Genomic DNA, 17,873 nt, shown 5'->3' with positions numbered 1-17,873 from the left:
TCAAGAAATAAAGTTTGATCTTGTAACACAACCAAATGTCATGTTGATGAAAAATCACATGTTGTCTAAACTTTCGTCTTAGTTGACTGAGATTTGTTAGTCAGTTCAACTGCTTTAATTGTCATTTTTACTTGGGAAAACTCTTTCAGCTAAATTAAAATAATCTATTGTTTAAACTCTTGTCCTAGTTCAGTTGACTTGGGTTTTTTTTTAGTTAATTCAAATACTTTAGTAGTTCTTTTAACTTAGGAATCTATTTTAGCTTAACTAACACAATCTGTTAGCTAAGTTGATTTAAGTTTATTAATTAACTGAGCTCCTTAAGGTAGCTGAGTGAACTCGTAAATCAGTTTCATTTTAATTATCAGAGTTGATTGACTGGATGTAAAGAAAAATGTGTATTGAACATCTTAAGTTTTTTTTTTTTTTTTTTTTAGCTTTCCAACATCTATTTCAGCAAAACCTGTTAGGTTTATCTTAGATCTCAGGTTTAAACATCTACATTCCTTTAAAATAATTTTCTGTTGTTTACAGAAAAAAATTAAAACCCACAGATGCTATTAAAGTGTATCTGATCAATTCATGCAGAAAGTTTGTTTTAAAAACACGACAATTACTCATGAGCACCCAACATTCAACATTTATTGTGCCATCTTAGTCATCTGAGAAACAGAAAAATCAGTGACGTAGCTCATCAGGCTCACAATCCATCAAAACTCAAGGGTTGCTCCCTGTGAAACAATAAATTTGAACTTGGTCTTGAGCCCAGTTTGGGGGAAGATTAAATTCTGACCAATACTCTAGGAGCAGGAGGGATTCTTGTGAATTGTGGACAGCTGGTCAACAGAACCCTCACCATGGCATGAGCTTATCAGACTTTCAACAAGATGAGATAAATACTGCTGTGTTAAAAGTAACAACATAAAGTCTGCATTAATGTAATGTATCAGTGGGACACTTGCTATTTTACAAAAGTTATTCTTTACATTTGCAAAATTTTTAAACTTCATTGTGCTCAGTCACACCTGTTAGCATAAAACTTGAAATATTAAAATAGTACAAAACCTTTGATAAGTGACAGTAAAGATCAATTTATAACAACTAAGACATCAAACTCTTGTATTTGTCTTCATTTACAATTGCAACAAATTCCACAGAACCAATTGCTCTGAAAATGAGTGCTGCATGCTCCTGAAACATTTGATAAGATGGATATTTCAGAAACATCAGTTTCAGTCGGCTCAATTGCAAAACAAAGGAAAAACTACAGACTTGCATGAGATAAGCATCTGCAGAGTCCACCATTATATTGTTGTTCACAGAAGTTTCTTAAACCATGGACAAATGAGTAATCGTCTAATCTGGAATGTAAAGTCTAGTCATTTAGTGACATACAAAAGTGAGAATGAGAACTTGCAAGTATCAAAAAACAAACAGTAAAATAAAAACTGTCTTTAACGCCGTCTTTAATGCTGTGAGCATACAATTGGAGTTCTGGATGGCTTTCTGCAAGAGTCTGTTTCTTAGACCATGCACAAGTGAGGAGCACTGCCTTTCACCAGTGTTCACGAGGACCTTCTGAATTACTTCAAAGGTGTACTTAAGTTCATTTGGATAGTCTATGTTGAGAGCAAAAAGAAGGCCCATCAGCATGGAAATGGCACTTGAGACATCCTTCAGATTAGACAGGATTACTGCTGCCTCAAGGACAACCAACACATCGATGATGTCTTCTTCTTTCACCAACACAATGCCAACTTTCATCCTCTTAGAAAACGTGTCTTCAATACCTGTCGGCTATAAAAGGGTTCAAAGACAAGTCCCCTAAGGACTCCAAAGCGCTTTATACATTCAGTCATTCACACACATGGGTGGATGACTGAATCGTGGCTCAGGAGTTGACAGTTCGTCTTATAATCAGAAGGTTGCCGGTTCGAGCCCCGGCTCCAACAGTCTCGGTCGTTGTGTCCTTGGGCAAGACACTTCACCTGCTGGTGGTGGTCAGAGGGCCCGGTGGCGCCAGTGTCCGGCAGCCTCGCCTCTGTCAGTGCGCCCCAGGGTGGCTGTGGCTACAAAGTAGCTGCCATCACCAGTGTGTGAATTTAAATTTACTTTTGCTAAATATTGGCTGTGCTCTAAACCAAATGTGGCTGAGAATACACGAAATGTGCAAACTGCAGCTACACTACAGGATCAGATTGTGGCTCCACAGACCATGCTTCTTTAATCAGTAAAGAGTTTATTTTTTCCTCTTATATTAACAGCATAAAAAAGAGCATATAGACATGGCTGGACACGTTGCATAATTGGCACTGAATATCAACATCCACCTTTACCCAGCTGCCCAATGACTCTGGGCCAGTAGCCTTTAATTGCTACCCAGTCTACACAGTCTCTTTTCCAGGGTCCAGGACACTTCACAAAGTATTGCCCCCCACAGCTGTAGCAGCCACTGCAGCCCCTTAAATATCCTAATATCTCTGCCATTACAATATACAATGTGAGAAATCAAACGTAAAGCTGAAGTACAGCAGCGAAATGTCAAAGACCCTGGTGAAGACATGAATAAACGCAAGACACTAATAATATCAATGCTAGTTTCCCAGTTAGTTTTTCTGAAACTCAGACCATCTCCAGTGTCACAGATCTTGTAATAATACATTTGGTGAGGAAGAAGTACACATGTTATCATAGATGTTTCATAGATGCCACATGTTTGATTTAAAATCCACTGTGGTGCTGTCATTATAAAATGTACTAAAAGAAACAATGCTAACCTTCACAGTCTTGAGAGTGTGTGAGGGATCTTCCTTTAGAAGATGAGGTCCTCTGTCCTCTTCCTTTGTGTAGTCAAAGGTCAAAGAAGTCAAAAAGAAAACAAAAACACTTTTTAAACAGTGTTTATGAAGTTCACAGCTTTTTGATACATAATTCCATCAATAATATCAGGACATTCCAACCTTCCACCAATATACACAGATTCTGTCAAAGTTACCACACTAAATGTCCAGTTGTGAAATATGATGACAGACTTTACTTATCAGCTTTCTTTCAATGAGTTCATCAGTTGAACTGGATAACCTGAAACTTAACCAAAGGATTAGATTTCGCAGTTGAACACTTACATCATCACCGAAGCATTTTATGAGCCTAGTTAGCCCTCCTATGCCACTCTTGATTTTGTACAGCTCCATGAACCTCTCCATATTGGTCAAGCACAGCAAAAAGGAACCCTTTCAGGTCAACAGATGTAAGACGAGCAAATTCTGCTTCAACCTGAGCAACAGAAGAAGAGAGGTGGGGAGTACAGGCAGAATTTTAAAAAATGCTTTGAGACCCAAATTTAAGCAAACTGAGGCTTAATCTGAGGCCCATTAGAGAAAACACAAACGCACAAAAGCAAACAAACAAAAAGATGCACTTTACCTGCCGTTCAGCAAACAAGGAAGTTCAGAGAACAATAAGCTCTGTCTTGAAATCTTTTAAAGTAGAATGATTGTGAAAATGACTTATGTGATGTAAAACTTTAGTAAACGTGTGATTAAAAGAACACTGAGTAAAAGGACAAGTAACAATTGCCTTATTCCTCAGATGTTTACCTTGAGGAGCAACACATTGCTTTAGTCCAACTGCCTCATTAAAGTTACACAACAGGCTTTTTACATTAAAGCCAGCAAGTCCATTACATATACTCCCTTTTTATATCTGAAATACTGTGCACATTCTGTGTATATGTAGTGGACAGCAATTTACCCAAAAGAGTGCAAAGTTTGCAAGTCCACCTCATTTAAATGACAAAGTCAGATGTGATCATCTAGACCTGTGAAAATAAATTAATGACAAACCTGCAGTTATGGATGTTATTACAACCACAAGAGCCTAAACAGTCTGCTCCATTGCTTTGTTAATGAATCATTTGTTGGTAGCACGTCTGAATATTTAGTTTATGCCACCTGCGTGCGATCATCAATATTACTTCTTTAGAAGTACCCTGACACTACAATCTTTATATCATTTGTTCTACAGAACTATTAAGTTACAATATAATCTGTGGTGTTTCCAATATGACAAAATGCACAAATTGTAACTTACCATTTGACTCCACTGACAAAAATAAATCCCCAGCAAGTGTCCTGAGAGGACAGATGGTTTGAAAGAGGAGTGAAAGAAGCCATCTATGTCCACTGTGAGCGACCATCTTTGAACAGAGGCGGTGGTTTACGACACCAACTCTCTGCCACCTATAATCCAGTTTTGAGATCCTTCCCAGACGGCTTAACGCCCAGTCACATCCTGGGCCATCTGACCTCAGGAATTCGCATGATAAGGTGGGGCCAGGTTTCACAATGAGCTCACCCGAAACTCTGGCTGATTGGGACCCACACCCAGTTTCACACCTTGGCTCAGGCGATTAGAGGATCATCAGGGGGTCCTTTTGTCCCTCTGTGGGGGGAAACTCCCACTAGGTTTATATCTGGGACTCTCCACCATTTGGCCTTAGAACTGAAGAAGCTTCTCGGATGAGAGGTGAAACAACTTAGAGCAACTTAAAGAAGTCCAGACGCTTTTCTTTGCAAGCTCCTTTGACTACGATGACCTGGATGACTGAGAACCTTCACAGACATATCAGACTGATTCCAGACAGATATTCACAAGAAGAAGGAAAAAAAAAAGAAGAGAGTCCCGATCTTAATTTTACATATTCAGTCACAAAAGAAATATTGCAAATTTTGAAAATCATATCTGTCATGTGACTTGAATTATATTAAAATTTAATATACCGCTCATTTTTAATTGATGTTTGCTGCAGGGATTGCATTTGCTTCATTCCACTTTGAAAAGATTCAACAAAATAAGCAATTTTCCCAAACCTTTGTGTGCAGTTGTTTTACTGCTCAAACTCCTTATTTAGCTTCCTATTCGTGCAGGTTTTGGGCCCCACTATAGTCGAAAGATTCTAGGTTTTAAAGGGTTTATACATGAAGTACTGCACTTTTTGGGTCAACACATCCATTCCATTTGTAAGAACATTTGTATCCTTAGAGATGTGCTTTCAGCTGCTTCACAGTATCGTACTATATTTCTTACTATTTCTGTGCAATGAAAACTAGCACCACAAATTCTCTCATCATGTTTATTCATATTTAAAGCTAAGATATGCTTGCAGAAATAATTACATAAATAAAAATCCCAAGGTGCAATTTCATGTATTATTTTAAATAATCAGACAAATAAATTCCTAAATTACTAAAACAAAATAAAACATTTACCAAGCGAAAATTGTTTAGTTGAGGTGCCTCTGATGACAGTGGCACATCATCAAGATACATGACATCAAATGGCATGGTGTTCTTTCTTCAGTTACAGATATTCTGTACTTAAGTGGAAGTACAAATACTAATATTAAGTTAAAATACTCAATTAACTTCTTTACTCAAGTAAAAAATTACAGGCTCTGAAATGCACTCAAAGTATGAAAGTAGGATCTCTTTGGAGGACGCCTCTATTTTTGTGTAAAGCTAACTGAACCTTTTACTATATTAACATAACAATAAAATAATATCAGTATATGAGACTACAACTTTAGTCTAACTTTTTAAAAATTCTAATTATACTAAGCTTGCCTCCAAAGAAAAAAAGGAAAATAAACATCGGTCTATTTTCTGTTGCCTACGTTGTAGAGGGTAACTGCCTCAAACGGGTGGGATTCAGCACGTGGGGAACACTAAACTGGTTGTAATGGCTCAGTGTGAGGAAAAGAATCATAACCCCGAACCCCAGTAGATTTTCTTAGTGTACAGGCTGTGATCAACTGACCTGTTGCTCTTTGTCGATGTACACAGCTTAATTCAACCAGATGTCAGCAGATGTTTCAGAAGTTGTCCTGGTCAATGGTCCTAATCTAATAATCATCATTAAAAGTCCAAATGAATCTCTGCAACACTTGATGTAACCTTACTCTCACCATGAAACCAAAGCCACTGTGTACCAATGTACTGTAAATCCATCACAGTGCAGCAAACTAACCTGTTCATCCTGCACTAACCTGCAGAGGATTTTCATGCAGCCTTTAAATAACAGTTAGCCTACCTCGGTCTGATTTGCAGCACGTTTTACTATATGAAAAAAAATCCCATAATGTCACATGTAATTTAAAAACATAAGGACCTACACACTGAACACTCCTTACCTTTAAATCTGGATATGGTAAAACTCTTCGTTGGATGTTGGCTTCATTTTGTGTTGACATGATTCCATACTGCTTTAATAAATTTGAGGTGTGGACTGCTGGTGTTGCATTGTGTTTTTCTACAGCATTGACAGCGTTTGGCATTACTTTCATGCTGAAGAATGGAGCCCTCGTTAATCAAATGCTTTCCTTTTGATGGATCAAAACCCGACAGTACTTTTTAACATTCATAATTTCATTAATTTTGACAAGATCTCCAACATCACCGGCTGAAATGGAGCCTCAAAACATGACAGAACCTCCGGTGTTTTACAGATGGCTGCAGACACTCACTGCTGGATCTCTCTCTGAACATATTGTTAATGGACTGAACCAAAATTCTTACATTTGGATCCATCACTCCATAACACCCGTTACCCCTGATTTTCAGTCCAGATCACATGTAATTGGGAGGATAAATGGCCTGTTCTCCAATGGTCCACCTAAAGTGACACTCATAAGTGAACAAAAGACATAAGTGAACAGTACACTTGCTTGGCACCCACTATAACTATTTTTTCCCAGTAACACTACTACTACTGATAAAAATAATAAGTTTAATATTTTTTGCATGTGAGAGTGTCAATTCTTGATTATTCATATCAAAGATAAATTACTGTACAAAAACGGTTTCATGTGAACTGGGCACTGATGACAGGGCATTTTAACAGTGTTCAGGCTGGCCTGAAGGACACTACTCAGGCTCTGAACATGGCAGCACACGAACACATCCCAAGCACCAGATCCACAGAGGCAGGAGTCTACCATAGCCAACAGATGTGCAGACTGTGCCCTGGAGACTGCTCAACACATAGTAGCAGCATGTAAGAACCAAGCTGGGCCCATATACAGAGTGCCACAACACAGTACAGGAAATGTATGTATGTACATAAATGGTAAATGGACTGGTTCTTAAATAGCACTTTACACAACTTCCTCCATTGGCACAAGCATTTTTTTCTATGCTTGAGTGCTTTCCATTTTTCATTCACACTCCAATTGATGCATTTGGGAGCAACTTGGGGTTACCCAAGAATATTTGACATGTAGACTAGTACCCAGGGATTGTACCACCAACCTTGCAATTAGTAGATGACCTGCTCTACGTCCTACGCTACAGCCACATTATATACATACATATATACAAACTTTCTTTTTTTCTCCCAGGGATTTTTTCATCACTTTGTACTGTCATTAAAAACAGCATTAACGTGCAACAGTGGAGGTCAGGAAGAGAAAACTGCTTACAGAATTGCTAATAAAGTAAATCAGAAACCACAGTGATGGTGATTCTACCATACAGCCATACCTGAACAATATGACTTTAATGTAAGAACCAGCAGAAGAAAACTTTATGGTCTGATGCATTTTTGGTCCTAGAGTTACTGAGCTGAAACAGAAATTTATGCTTCTCAACATATCAGTGATGGACCGAAGAATATGTTAGATAAAACAGCAGCAAATTTTGGAAACATACTTTGTAAGACCTGGAATACTGAAGATGGAAGAGAATAATGATCTTAAACAATAGGTTTCACCTTGATCCTCACATCGTTCAAACGAAACATCACTGAATATCTGTGGAAAGACCTTAGAAGTACAGGCACACAAGGAGCTCCAATATCTTATCAGCCAGTGCTAGCAAAGAGGATGGACCAAAATCCTCCAAACAGGACCTGAAAGAGTCTCAGAGGTGCTTCACGAACCATTTGCAAGCTAGTTGCCAAACTTGGTATTATTAATTGTTGAGCACACAAGGTGTGCTGCTCAGATAAGATGTAGGCAGTATCAGGTTCTATATCAGGGGTCTTAAACTCCAGTTCTCGAAGGCTGGAGGCCTGAACCTTTTCCATGTGTCCCTGTTGCAACACATCTAAATACAATTAAGTCATTAGGAAGACTCTATAGAACTTGAGTGCATGCTGAGGTGGCCATTCAGCTATTTGATTCATGTTACAGCAGCTCATGAGTGAATGAACATAGTGCAATAAAGTACTTTTAGAAGTAGATTTTTCCAAACACTTACATTTACTTGAGTGGGGTTAGGGGTTGCCACTTCAGCATGCACTCAAGTTCTATACTCTTGCCAATGACCTAATTTTCCCAGGGGTTGCACCATAGCTTTATAGCACATACAGCAGGGAGTTGTGCACCCCTGGCGTAGGTGCTATTAAGAGCTGGACTTGCCCAGATCACCACAGAGCAGTGTCAAAACCAGCCAGTAACATAAGCTACACCTTGGATGTGCTGCAGTGAGTTCCCCTTTTTTCCATTTGATTTTTCAAACTTCTCTCTTCAATGACTTTTCAGTCAAACTCATCAACAAGTCTGCATACCAACCTGTAATTGTTAACTAAATTAGGCAAAGATTCCCTAGTAGAGAAGAACTGGAGGTTTCATTTGAAAATTCTTCTCTAAATTCCTGCTTTTTGGATCTCAGCCCAGGTTTTCCTGAGTAAGCTACTCAAATCCCCAAGTTTTCATAAAATGTTCTGAGAATCTCAGTCTCCCTATTCGACATGGTCTCCAGTTGTTTTCCCCCAACACGCTTTCTAAATCAGGCGCTGGGAAATACAGAGGAAAAAAAAAAAAGCATTCAGTCAGTCACATACTTTCAAGCTCCATTTAATGTCCTAGCAAAAGGAGAATGTGACTGCCCTAAAGAGTGAGTAAAATAGAAAGTGCATTTTTTTGTTCACTGGAGTTCAACATAAAAAAGATCAAAGCAGTTTCTTTTATGTCAATGGAGCAGAATATTCTTAATTTTGTAGAAATAGCAAAAGAAATCAGTAAAATCAGTTGGGAGCATTTGGTGGTATGGTGTAGATCAAAGGCACATCACAGCTTTGTATCTCACTGGGGATTGTTGCACACGCACAGAAAACACACATACACATGCAAAAGCCTTCAAAGTACATTGCCCCTGTGGCTCTGACGCAGTCTTGCTGTGATCTACAGTCATGTCGATGGAAAGCGGTCATGGAGGAGTTCTGAGAGGCAACAAATGTTTATCCAGAGCATGGTGCTTTTAATTTGGAGCCTGTAAAAGGGATAACATAGCATTTAAGAATGTCCATCTGAACCTTATTCAAGTGGATATGATCCTAGAGAACGCAGACGAGCATGAGCAGAGGGGCTATTTTAAAAATCTCGGATTGTGTTACCTGTGTGTGCGTTTTTTTGTGTTTTTTTTAGGATCCTTAAAGACCAGTATATCCTTGGTTACAACTGTTCTTGCTCTAACAGTCCAAAAAAAAAAAAAAGGAAACGAACATTCAGTAAACATTCTTCTCTTAAGGTAGTTCCCTTATATAATCTGTAATCTTCCTCTGCCGTGTATACATAAACAAGTTTAATAACATACCAATCAGTGGTTATTTCACAATTGGAAAAAGCACAAAATGTTTACACTCCTTTACAGGTAAATAAAAGTTTCTGTCAACTCTTTAATAAAGGCGTAGCATAGATCAGAGTTCCTCTTGTCGCCTTCGCGTCCCCTCGTTCTCTGCTATTCTAGTTAGACCTTTACATACAAATATGGACAAAGTGATGGCTCGTGCTCTGAAGCCACCAAGTCTATGAAAGAGGAGGAAGATGATAAGGAAGAGGAGGGTAAGGGCTGGAGATGCTGGAAGGGTAAGGAAGGGGGCAGGTGGGAAGGGCTCATAGCTGGCCCTCACTGCAGTGGCTGTCCTGACTGCCACCGGGCTTTTCTGTGTCCTGACTGGGTAGCTCTTTGAGGATGAGGGCGCTGCTCTTCTCTGTAAACTCATCACCGTCGGGCTCCAGTCCGTCAGGGCAGGGCAGCTTCAGGAGCTCCTCTCTGAGCTGAGCTGTGTGTCTCTGCACAAGAGATGAATTAGTGTTAGAATCCTGGTTATTTCTTTGGCCTTAATTTGTTTTCCCACGTCTCACGTGAAGAGTTCAAAGGTGGCTATTGTAACATTTTTGAAACCATTTGGGACAAAATTTAACAGCGAAACAAACCTGAACAACAAATCGTGACATTCCTATTTACGTTGAAAGAGGACAATGATGAAAAAATGATACCCGAGTCTTGGTACTGAAAATATTGAGAAGGAGACTTTTCCAATAAACTGCCACTAAAGTTGTACACCAGGGAGGGACCAATGTTCTAATGGGCTTTTGCCATGCTAGTATCTGTGGGGACAGAAAACTGCAGTACCACTCCTTACGGCATCAGCTGCTCTGTGTTGGTGCTAGTTGGCTAACATGGTAAATATCTGCAAATCAGTATTTTCAAGTGGGCTGAGACTGTGCCTCTCATTGTTAAACATCTGTCTTAGTTTCTGGAAAGGTTAAGTACCACCAGACACTATCAACAGACTCCTTCTCTAACCATCTGAGTGGGCAAACAAACGTTTAACCTGCTGAACAGTTTTTAAAAACTATGTTCACATCAGAGTTTTTTGCTGCCATTTTGCTTTCACTTGGAAACAAATAACTCGCATCTTTCAACAGACAAATATTTTTGTGTTTAGGGAAAGCTGGGTATTCTTGTCATCGTGAAAAGGACAAACTCATTACCACCACTGACGGGCCTGAAGTCAGGCCATTATGCTCCAGCTGGCGCACCGGAGCAGCAGACGGCTCAGAATGGGGTTTCGGGAAGCAGATTTCAAGATATTACTATAATTCTGTGGTGGTTATAGCAAAAATACCACAGAGGAAGAACAGAAAATGCAAAAAAAAACAAAAAACAAAAAACGAGCAACAGCTTTACTTGTGTCAATGATGAAGTGGATTGCTCACGCCAAGTAAAAGATAAGCATAATGACCCGTTTATGCTCACTGTGGTCACCACATTACAATTGCTGGTCTGCAGCATGATCTGCTGTCATTTCGACTTGCCATGGACCTTTTATAACTACCTCTTGTAACTTGTGGCACATAGAGTGAATGGGCTGGGGAGGCAAAAGTGTGATTTGGCTGGTCCTTTCTGTTATTTTAGTGATATATCAAATGGGAGCTCAGAGATTCACAAAATACAGAGTGGGAGATGCTTTGTCTGAGCTATGACACCCAGACCAAGTGTGCAGCAAGTCTGGCTGGAGTGAATCTGATCACCGTGAACTAAGCTCCATGTACATTTTATAGTTTACATGTCTGCGAGTCAGCTAGGGTCCACTTGGGTCTGACTTACATAAATTTTGTCTTTAGAAATTGAGCAATGGTCTCTGAACCGGCCAGTGTTTCTGTGACCGCAGAGAATTTAGATTATATTGCACCAACTACACACGGGTACTTAAAGCAGACTTCAACTGCCTATATTAGTAACAAGTACCCCTGCTTTGTGTCACCACCTGTCCGTGACCTCAACAGAGTATAATCCCTGTTTAACAGTCATTATGGCAGAAAACAAGTTGCGAAGGAAAAATAGTAATTGTTACAGCAGTACAGGAAACAGTATTCAACAAAGGAGGAAGCCACAGCAATGGAGAAGGACAAATGAAGACAAAGAAATGTGAAAAAAGGAAACAAAAATGAGTGGAAATGCACAAAAAGCATGATCAATGACTGTAGTAAGGACTTTATTACTTTCGAATATCTTTTAAAATCTATTTCACTACAAAGAAGCTCTGACTTGTGTCCTCTCTGCAGCAGGGGCTAAGCTATAGAATCAACAAGTACATAAATAATAAGCAGCTCAAAACATATTTGTAACACTGCCCCTAAACAAAGCTTTAACATATAGATGTATCTGTAAATCTAAACAATACATAATGCCAATTCAATATCAGTCAGTTTTCAGATAACAGTGTATTAGTGTTGCTGTAACCTCTCTTTTCTTGCTATACTACAAAATAAAGGCAGAAAATGAACCTGTCATTTTCAGCCATGGAAGCTTCTTATTAAATAGAGCTCATTGTTATTTAGAGAAAGGACTTGTTATGTGCAGCCTCAGTTTGCGGGTGGGGGTTACAGTGGTACTTTGTGTGTGTTAGAAGCTCCTGTTTGTCTCAAAAGGAAGTCAGGTGGGGACAGGAATTAGGCCGGCCGAGTCCCTGTCCCCTGCAGGTAGCTCACTGCTTATTAGTACGACATGCAGGAGAGCGCTTACATGCACTGCTGCTGGCTAGCTAACTCTGTAAAGCTTCATATCTGAAACACAAGGCCTGGCATCATCCAACAGAGTGTGAAGTCAGTGTACAACAGCAAAAAAGTGGTCAAAAAAATCTGTAACCAGGATGTTTGTCAGTCTCTTATTATATCAGGATTCTCCTTCTGAATGTAATGTCACAAAATCATACTGTTCCTTGATCGACCCTAGATTTCAGGGGAGCGCAAAAGGAAGTGTATATATGTGGTGGATATATCGTCATCATGATGTACGGAGAAACTCAAGCATACAATTGAAGTGAAAGTGAAGATCTTTATCATTTTAAACATTTTGAGTTTTGGGTGTTTATTAGCAGCAATTTCCTCACTGACATCATTACTGTTCTGCTGAATTATCATGTTCTGATAGGTCACTTGCCAAAGTTTGCAGTGTTAAAAGGTGAACTAAACCAAAGTGGATGAGACTAAATTCAGTAACTGACAGCAAAATTAAACAAATATTGTATTAAACGTCAACACACTTCAGGATTCACATAAAAAGAGCTGGCCATCCACAAATTAAAGAGCTGCTGCTCTTCCACTAGTCTGCATATCCAAGCGCCCTTCGGACACTTAAAGGCATGGAATAAAGTCTTGCATGGATGGATTATAGTAGAAACGATAGATGTTTTGAGTACCCAAAGTAGAAAAGAACTATGTAAGTACTGGCAATATCTTTACCTTTAAAGCAGCAGCATGATGGGACATGGTGCGGCCGACCCTCTTGTCGCTGCTGTACTGCTGGATGTCAGCGATCCACTCCTCACACTGAGACATGATCTCTGTTCTCTTCAGGTAGAAGTGTTTATGGATCACCTGCAAACACACAACAACACCATTTATTCAAAAGAGAATAAACTTTGTTATGAAACTGTGGCGGGGCGTGGTTTACGATGCTGCTGCAGATGCGACTGACTCACCTGCGCGGCATCTGCAATCACGCCTCGCTGGCTTAAGTTTGGAGTTTTGGTGAATGTGGTCGATGTTGTTATGTTGAGCGGGCAGCGGGAGAGCTGCAGCTCTGTGTGTGTGTGTACAGCGACCAGTGAAATAAAAATGATCAAAACGTCACTGGGTCTGCCGTGTATGTTTACAGAAACATTAAAAACATTTAGCACATTAAGAAATAAAAAACAAACAAACAAATAGGACTCCAACCTACTGATAGCTACCCCAGGTTCTAACACATAACTGAAACAACGCATTCCTCCACAAACGAGGCACACTCTAGTCTCAAGAGTCAGGCTGATATTATTTGTGCAACACTGCTTGATGTCAGCCATCTACACCCAAGTCTCTTGCTTCCCTGCCCCTACAGTCAACTTCCTAGCAACAGTCGCCATGGCTGTGCTATCAGTATGCAGGGAGTGCGGTGCTAGATGTGTCTGTAGCTGCTATTTGTTGCTATTGGAGGGAGGGGATGAGTTATCATGGTGGCTGCTGATTTGCTGTTTATTAGAGACAAAAAGCAGAACAGGCAGCAGAGGGGGTTTAGGGAATGCTTTAATCCACCTTTCCTTTCTACAACTCCCTCCTCTCTCTCCATCTCAATTCCATCTTTTCCGCTCAAATGGTATAACTTTAGTATTTCTTCTCTTATCTGTTTTAGGCAAACCAAATACCAAATATCAAGAATATTGTTGGAAAATGTATATATTCCATATAGATAAAATTTCTAATAGTTTTCTAATCAAGTACTTTCTAATAGTACTTCACCCTATTTTTGATGCAGATAATGTACTTTGCCATAATTTAGTGATTCTTTTTAAAATTGTAAATTTAACATATGCTGTAATATTATACATCTACACAAGCATACTTCACAGGCATTCTCTTTGTCCTCAACAGACACACAATGTTTTAACATCCAACCCCATGTTAACTACACCTGACAACCTGCTGCTCCATAATTCAAGCATGTACTCTATAAATAGTAAGTCACAACACTGGACTCTCAAACATTCTTGTGCCAAAAATCAAATGTTACCTATGCCATTAGAACTTTTACATTTACACAGCTCAACAAAATTGGTGGTAGGAGAGTGACGACAGTATTACCTCCAAAACCACAATATGCAGATTTTTACTGGTTTACTGGTTATGTGGTGAATGAGATGCTATCAATATGAACTCCATGCAAATAAACACCGCACAAGTTTTAAATATTCAAGACATTTGTAGATGGGAGATTATAGTTTTCTCACAAGGTCACAAAAAAACATTTCCCATTGAATATGTTCAAATGATTCTTACTTTCATATGGAATGCAGCCGTCTCACCCAGTGTTCACTGTCTTTATTGGCTAACTGACTAAAATGTCCAGAGTATGAGCTACTGTGATTCAGCCCCATGATAAGAAATATGTTCTTGGTAGAAGAAACCCTAAATTAATAGATTGTGCTGTCTCAGTCACTGATACTGGCAGCACAAACAACATTTTTTGGTAAGATAAGTATACTATTAGTACAAATACACCAACTGCTGGCAAGGAGGTCTACAGCACGCAGGCAACTTTCTCAACTAACCAAATCAATTGTTTCCATAAAATCAAATGTAGAGAGAATTTTTCAGAGACTCTGGCTCAAGCAGTATTTGATTGACATGCTGAGCTCATATGGTAATCACAGCTTTAGAAGACATTTTCTGTGATGAGGAGGCAGCAGTGTTCAAAACAAGGCCAAGATGATTGATACATGCAAGAAGCTGATGACAGGGCTGGAGAATAGTGGAGCTGTTTCTAGCTTAGAACAGCAAATGTGGATATGTAGCAATATGTAGGCTTCTGATGAATCTGTAGGGCAAACACCACAACACTTCACATGCATGTGAAATATATCGCTACTATTTAGACAAAAATAATGCAACAAGGAAGGTTTCCAGTAATTATATCTGTGCTCAACCATGAAGGCAGTTGATTGTGAGGATTCCTCTCATCCCACTCATCAAAGTGTCACCTTCCTATGTCAGGAATCTAGGTGCTGAAGGTTATCCTGTACGAGAAATGACATGTTGTACTTAGGCAAGTTAGAGACGCGACAGAATCTGTCTCAAGACAGATCAGCTGAGCTGCAGCTGAGACCACCGTGTCAGAAAACACTACTGCATCTTCAGCACCAAAGAGGAGTTTTACAAGGTCGCTAGTCAATGACTGACACGAGTCTCGCTCTTCAATTCACATATGGTTGTCCTCTTCACATAAATGGACTCGACTCCCTGCTCAAATGAGCATTCCTCCCTGTTCAGAATGTGCACATCATCACTGAAACAATGACCACTGGCCTGTAAGGTGTAAACAGATCATGGAACGCTTGGGTGGTGAGGTAGCTCATCTGAGTTGTGCCACCTGCTTAGCCAGAGGTTGTTTGGTTCCTGCATGTTTAATTCACTATATTACTTTGTGCTGGAGCACCAGATCCTTGGGTTGGACTAAAGTTTGGTGATGTGTGCTTTAGGGTTTAAAAGCCACAGAGATGTGTTTTGAAGAGAGAGAAAAAAAAAAAAGACATCCCAATATTCCTGACACATAAGGGATTGCTAATAGTCTTGGTTTAGGCAGTGGTTGTGTCGTTCTCCTGTCCTGGATTGCCTGGATTATTTTTAGGTATCGTCATAGCTGTGACAAAGGTGGAATGACAACCTTTACTCAGGGCTTTTTTGATAAGATATTCTTCTGTTAGCCTGGGGATAGTGTTAACTCTGTGTTGTAGCATTCTGATAAATCCCAGTTTGTGCTTCAATGCATGAGAGTCAAACCTCCAGTCAACCAGCTGGAACACTCTGTGTCAATGTCTGCCTCAGCTGAGGACATGAAGGTGCTAAAAGGCCAGTGGTGAGAAAAGCACATGGGAGTACCTCACCAAGCTTCATTAAATTTCCTTGCGCCTAACGTGTGTTATTGCTCAGCTGGGTGGCATTGTCAAGTCCTACTTATGTCTCCTCAATATCTTTTGCTCCAATACTCCATTTCACCTACTAGATGTCACAGATCCATTTTTTACATTTAATTTGAGCATTTACTTCTGTATAAAGGCCAGAGGGGTTTCTACTCTTTCGCCTTTAAATGTCACTAGAATACAAGCAACATTGATTGTGGATACATGCCAATTATGTCCTGCAACATAATTTCCTGATTTCCTGGGACTCTGCAAAGAACATGGAGAGGAAAGGCAGTTGGTCATAGTGATATACCTGTGCAGGAATGAAGAGGTCTAGGAACAAAAGGCAGAAGATTTTTTTAAACCATACTGTTTAACAATTTTGGAGACTGAGAAGATACCTGTGGAATGGAGAAGTATGATGATGCTGACTTTCAAGAATGAGGGTGATGTGCAGAGTTGTAGTAACTAGAATGATAAAATTGATGAGCCATACCAAGAAGGTATGGGAAAGAGTTGGTGAAGCTAGGTTGAGAAGATAAGTAACAACTGGTGAGCAAAAGTATGGCTTCATGCAGAGAACACGTTAAACATGGTATTTGAGAGTTTTGATGGAGAAGTACAGAGAAGGTGGAAGTAAACAGAATGTCAGAAGGGGTTGCACTGGGTCTGTGGAAAGAATGCCAAGAGAGGAACTTGGGGATTACATCAGAGATGGGTCTCCTCTTGTTTGCAGTGATGATGAATGAGGTCTGCCTGAGCAGAGTCTCTGTGGACAATTATGTTTGCAGATGACATTGTGATCTGTAGTGGACATAGGGAGCAAGTGCATGAGACCCTAGAGAGGAATGAAAGTCAGCAGAAACTCAACAGAATACACTGTGAATAAGTGTCAGGGGTGATTTGTGACAGGAGGACAGACTGTAGTGAGACCTACATGGTCTATGGCTTAGAAACCGTGGCACTAACAAAAACACAGGAGGCCAAGCTGGAGGTGGCAGAAGTGAAGAGCCTAAGATTTCCATCTGGAGTGACCAGGATGTACAAGATTAAAGATGAGCATATCAGAGGCATATCAGGTTGAGTGTGTTGGAGACAAAGCCAAGGGTGAGATTATAGTGATGGTTTGGACATGTATAGACGAGAGACAGTGGATATACTGGACAAAGGATGTAGAAGACAGAGCTGCCAGCAGGAAGAAAAGAGGAATGTATGGATTATTGTATTGTAGGAGGACATTCAGAGGGTTGATGTGACAGAGGATGTTGTCAGGGATAAAAATAAATAAATAAACAAACATAACAACAACAAAAAAGCATCATTGATTTTATACAGTACAGTTTTCTAAAACCAAGCTCTACTTATAAATGTGAAATCAGGCATGTTACTCACTATGATGGTTTAAGTCAAATCTTTGGGCATGTTTGCTGGATGACTGTGTACATAAGCATTTCCATAGTCATAAGTGTTACTTTATGTGAGTACAAGGTATTTTCTGTCTTTCTGGCCATTTGACAAAAAAAAAAAAAGATGAGTACTGGGTACTGGTACAGCTCACCCAGTTGAGAAGACCACTCATTTACTAAAATGCCGGTGAAGGGTCCCACGTTGGTCTTTTTGGCATGTCTTCTATTCTCTTTCCTGTGCAC

At 39.7% G+C, this 17,873-nt stretch overlaps 1 protein-coding gene and 1 long non-coding RNA gene across 4 annotated transcripts in view; both read right to left on the bottom strand.

Moving 5' to 3' along the window:
• Positions 1–617: 617 nt before the first annotated feature.
• Positions 618–2,850, bottom strand: LOC120736851. The gene is made up of 2 exons (XR_005696621.1): positions 2,778–2,850; positions 618–1,797 (listed from the first exon to the last, which is right to left on the bottom strand). It is a non-coding gene; the product is annotated as an uncharacterized LOC120736851 (long non-coding RNA).
• A 4,665-nt stretch (positions 2,851–7,515) lies between these two features.
• The window catches only part of birc6 (baculoviral IAP repeat containing 6), a 139,305-nt gene continuing 128,947 nt past the window's right edge, over positions 7,516–17,873 (bottom strand). For all 3 annotated transcript variants that reach the window (XM_040037149.1, XM_040037151.1, XM_040037150.1), the window contains exons 72-73: positions 13,031–13,165; positions 7,516–10,072 (exon numbers count right to left, since the gene is read on the bottom strand). In XM_040037149.1, the coding sequence (XP_039893083.1) occupies positions 9,893–10,072; positions 13,031–13,165 (315 nt within the window). In that variant the 3' untranslated portion in view covers positions 7,516–9,892. The remainder of the gene's footprint in view (positions 10,073–13,030; positions 13,166–17,873) is intronic.

The sequence above is a fragment of the Simochromis diagramma genome, unplaced genomic scaffold, assembly GCF_900408965.1.
Source record: "Simochromis diagramma unplaced genomic scaffold, fSimDia1.1 OVJJ01000197.1, whole genome shotgun sequence".
Taxonomy (NCBI): Eukaryota; Metazoa; Chordata; class Actinopteri; order Cichliformes; family Cichlidae; genus Simochromis; species Simochromis diagramma.
This window is presented reverse-complemented; position numbering and strand designations above follow the sequence as displayed.